The sequence below is a fragment of the Pectinophora gossypiella genome, unplaced genomic scaffold (genome assembly GCF_024362695.1).
Source record: "Pectinophora gossypiella unplaced genomic scaffold, ilPecGoss1.1 Pgos_70, whole genome shotgun sequence".
NCBI lineage: Eukaryota > Metazoa > Arthropoda > Insecta > Lepidoptera > Gelechiidae > Pectinophora > Pectinophora gossypiella.
Genome location: NW_026063280.1, coordinates 47,651 through 51,503, shown reverse-complemented (window position 1 = coordinate 51,503; position 3,853 = coordinate 47,651). Strand labels below are relative to the sequence as shown.

General features: G+C 37.0%; 1 protein-coding gene across 2 annotated transcripts; it reads left to right on the top strand.

The window, feature by feature from the left end:
• Nucleotides 1-549: 549 nt before the first annotated feature.
• LOC126381637 (uncharacterized) lies at nt 550-2,215 on the top strand. Of its 2 annotated transcripts, none has more exons than XM_050031092.1 (2): nt 550-1,686; nt 2,081-2,188. In XM_050031092.1, the coding sequence occupies exons 1-2, from the start codon at nt 709-711 to the stop codon at nt 2,108-2,110; spliced, it is 1,008 nt and encodes a 335-aa protein (XP_049887049.1). In that variant the 5' UTR covers nt 550-708; the 3' UTR covers nt 2,111-2,188. The 2 variants fall into 2 exon arrangements, with proteins under 2 accessions (XP_049887049.1, XP_049887048.1); XM_050031091.1 differs by having other exon boundaries at nt 552-1,686; nt 2,078-2,215.
• Nucleotides 2,216-3,853: the final 1,638 nt, after the last annotated feature.

Here is a 3,853-nt window from a genome sequence, read left to right as displayed (position 1 = left end):
GAAGCCACTCGGCAACCACAATCCACCATGTTAGCAATGACGGCAGACCTGGTGAACCGGTTTAATGGACAAGATGGAACGTATTCCGTGGATAAATGGATATCTGAGATCGAAGATAATGCAGAAATCTTCGGATGGACTCCATTACAGCAACTGCTCGTAGCGCGACGTTCACTTACCGGTACTGCAGAGTTGTGGCTAAAATCAGAAAAAACTTTCAAGACATGGGACGACCTAAAAACAGCTATATCCAAGGAATTTTCAAGCACATTAGATGCTAAGGCGATACATGAGCTAATGAGCGCACGGAAAAAGAAAAAAGATGAAAGTTGTTTGGACTATCTTTTAGTTATGAAGGAGTTGGGAAAAAGAGGAAAACTTCCCGACTATGTCGCTATAAAATATATAGTTGACGGAATTATGGATTTAGAATCGAACAAAATCATGCTATACGGAATTAAGACCTATGGAGAACTCAAGGAAAAAATACAAGTGTACGAATTATTGAAAGCTAAGACAAGAAAACAATATCAACAACGTCAAGAAAAACAAAATCATCATGAAAACAAAACTACTTTCATACGTTGTTACAACTGCGGAGATAAGGGTCATTCATCGACGGATTGTCCTAACAAAAGTAAGGGGGCAAAATGCTACAAGTGCAATGAGTTCGGACATATTGCTACATCATGCAAAAATAAGACGGAAATGACGAATAACAGCCAATCGCGAAGCAACGGAAATTATAAGGCATCATGGAATTTCGGAAGACCGAATGTGAACGGAAGATCGCAGTGGCGCCAATCTTATCAATCTCAGAATGAACCAGCGTCAAGTGCGACAACTTCAAGAAATACAACGGCGATGTTCGGAGCGATGGAATCGGCGAAACTCATTTCAAGCGAATACGATGACAGCGGTGATGGCGGCAATATGCAAAATCAAGCTGACAACTTTGACGTTAGAAAGAATGAATGTATGGAGCGGAATGTCAAGATGACGTCTTCATTTTTGAACGAGAGCGAGATATGCGTATCCGATGTTTCAACAAACAAGATTGAGGTTATGAAAAACGAAATTATTGCGCGTAAGCCGGAAAAAAATATTGAACTGTGCGGTAAACAAATAAATGCATTAATCGATTCGGGTAGTGACATGAACTTGATACGTGATGACTTTTGTTCAACGATTTGTGTGGAGAAATACGACGAAAACATAACAATGCGTGGACTTGGCGATTCGTGTGTAAGATCTTTGGGACTTATTAAGATAGATTTCTGTGTAGATGATCGTAAATATTATCAAGTGACCTTTCATATTGTTCCAAAAGAGTGTATGCCATATAAATTGATAATTGGTCAAGAATTTTTGAAAACTGTAGTAATGGTTATGAAAGAAGGATCAGTGTGGTTATTTCCGAAAGACGAAGAGTGGTTGACGAATGTTAATTGTTTTCCTTGCACTGTTGATCTATTAGGTACCGTCAGCGATCCAGTTCTGAAACAAGAAGTTATCAAGTTAGTAGAAAATTACCAGCCAAAGCAGACTAAAGAAGTACCAGTGGAATTGAAGATCATTCTCAAGGACGACATACCTGTGGCACAGCGACCGCGGCGTGTTTCTGTTAAGGAGCAAGAAGAAGTCGACAAGCAGATAGAACAGTGGTTGAAAGACGGAATTATAAAGGTTAGTTACTCTGATTATGCTAGTCCTCTGGTTTTAGTGAAAAAGAAGGATAATACCATAAGGATTTGTGTGGATTACAGGCTACTGAACAAGAAAATAATAAAGGATGAATACCCATTACCAATTATAGACAATCTTATTGACAAACTGACTAATGCAAAAGTGTTTTCAGCTCTTGACTTGAAAAATGGTTATTTTCATTTGAAGATTAACAAGGAGTGTACAAAATATACAGCTTTTGTTACCATGACAGGGCAGTATGAATTTTTAAGGGCACCATTTGGTTTGGCTACGTGTCCTAAGGTTTTCATGAGATATATCACAGCTATTTTCAGGGATTTGATATCACGCGGTATTGTAATGATATTCATAGATGATTTATTAATTCCAGCAGAGAACGAAGAAGAGGCGGTTCAGCGTTTAACAGAAGTACTTCAGATTGCATCAGAATATGGACTGAATATTAATTGGCAAAAATCACAACTTATGGTGAAGAAAGTAGAATACCTTGGACATGTTATACAGAATGGAATAGTAATGCCTTCTCCAGAGAAAACTGAGGTAGTATTGAAATACCCAGAACCACAGAATATCAAACAACTACATAGTTTTTTGGGGCTATGTTCTTACTTCAGAAAATTCATTCAAGGATATGCACAGATAGCGCAACCATTAACAGATTTATTAAGAAAAGACAAACAGTTTCATTTCACAGAAGAACATAAACAAGTTTTTAGAACTCTCAAAGAAAAATTAGGAAATGATCCAGTACTAAGAATATATGATCCCACGGCGATCACAGAATTACATACCGATGCTTCTTGTACAGCTTACTCAGCTATATTGATGCAAAAGTGCAATGAAGATGGAGAGTTGCATCCAGTTCATTACATGAGTCGAAGAACAACAGAAGCAGAAAGCAAGTACACAAGCTATGAGCTAGAGGCTTTAGCCATCATAGAAGGCGTCAAGAAATTCAGGCACAACCTACATGGAATATGTTTCAAGATAGTCACAGATTGTAAAGCCTTTCAAATGACATTGAACAAGAAAGATTTGACTATGTCTACAAGAGTTGCACGTTGGATTCTGTTACTCCAAGACTATGATTTTACTATTGAACATCGAAGTGGTATAAAAATGCGACATACTGATGCATTAAGTCGTATTCCATATGTTGCTGTAACAACAACAGACCTACACAAGGAGCTACAGTGTGCCCAAGAAAGTGATGATGGTTTGAAGGCAATTAAAGACGTACTGACACAAGGAAAATCATATAATGACTACTATCTACATCAAGGCTTACTATGTAAAGGACCAGATCAGGCATTAGTGGTTCCCAGGAAGATGGAAAATGAAATCATAAGAAGAGCTCATGAAAATGGTCATTTTGCAAAAAAGAAGACTATGGAATTGATTAGAAAAGACTACTACATAGATAACCTAGAAAGGAAAATAACTGAGTTTATATCAGCATGTGTACCTTGTATTTTAGGAAACAGGAAAGAGGGAAAGCAAGAGGGATTTCTACATCCACTGAATAAAGAAAACGGACCATTACACACATTACATGTGGACCATATTGGCCCTCTAGCAGAAACTAAGAAGAAATATAACCATATATTGACTGTTGTGGATGGATTTACAAAATTTGTATGGATTTTTCCAGTGAAAACAGTAACATCTAAGGAAACTATTGAAAAACTATTGATTTTACAACAGACATTTGGAAATCCAGTTAGAATTGTCAGTGACAGGGGTACAGCATTCACTAGTAAGGATTTTGAAGAGTACTGCACTAATGAAGAAATTGAACACTGTAAAATAACTACAGGAGTGCCAAGAGGAAACGGACAAGTGGAGCGTATTCACCGTACAATAATATCAGTACTTACCAAGATGAACATTGAAGATCCATCACACTGGTATAAGCATACTAGTAAACTACAGAGAGCTTTAAATAGCACCTACCATAGAAGCATAAAAACAACACCATTTGAACTACTTACTGGAGTTAAAATGAGACAGAAAGAAGACCTACAGCTTATAGATATGTTAAAAGAAGAATATATTAGTAATTTTATAGAACAGAGGGAGGAAACAAGGAAAAGAGCTAAAGAACAAATACTAAACATACAAGAAGAAAATAGAAGAAATTTTGATA

Excerpts from the sequence above, each read along its gene's own strand:
- LOC126381637 (XM_050031091.1), top strand. The coding sequence starts at position 709 with ATGACGAATAACAGCCAATCGCGAAGCAACGGAAATTATAAGGCATCA. Across the intron at positions 1,687-2,077 it reads TGAAAGACGGAATTATAAAG|CAGAGAACGAAGAAGAGGCG; the intron begins GTTAGTTACTCT and ends TATTAATTCCAG.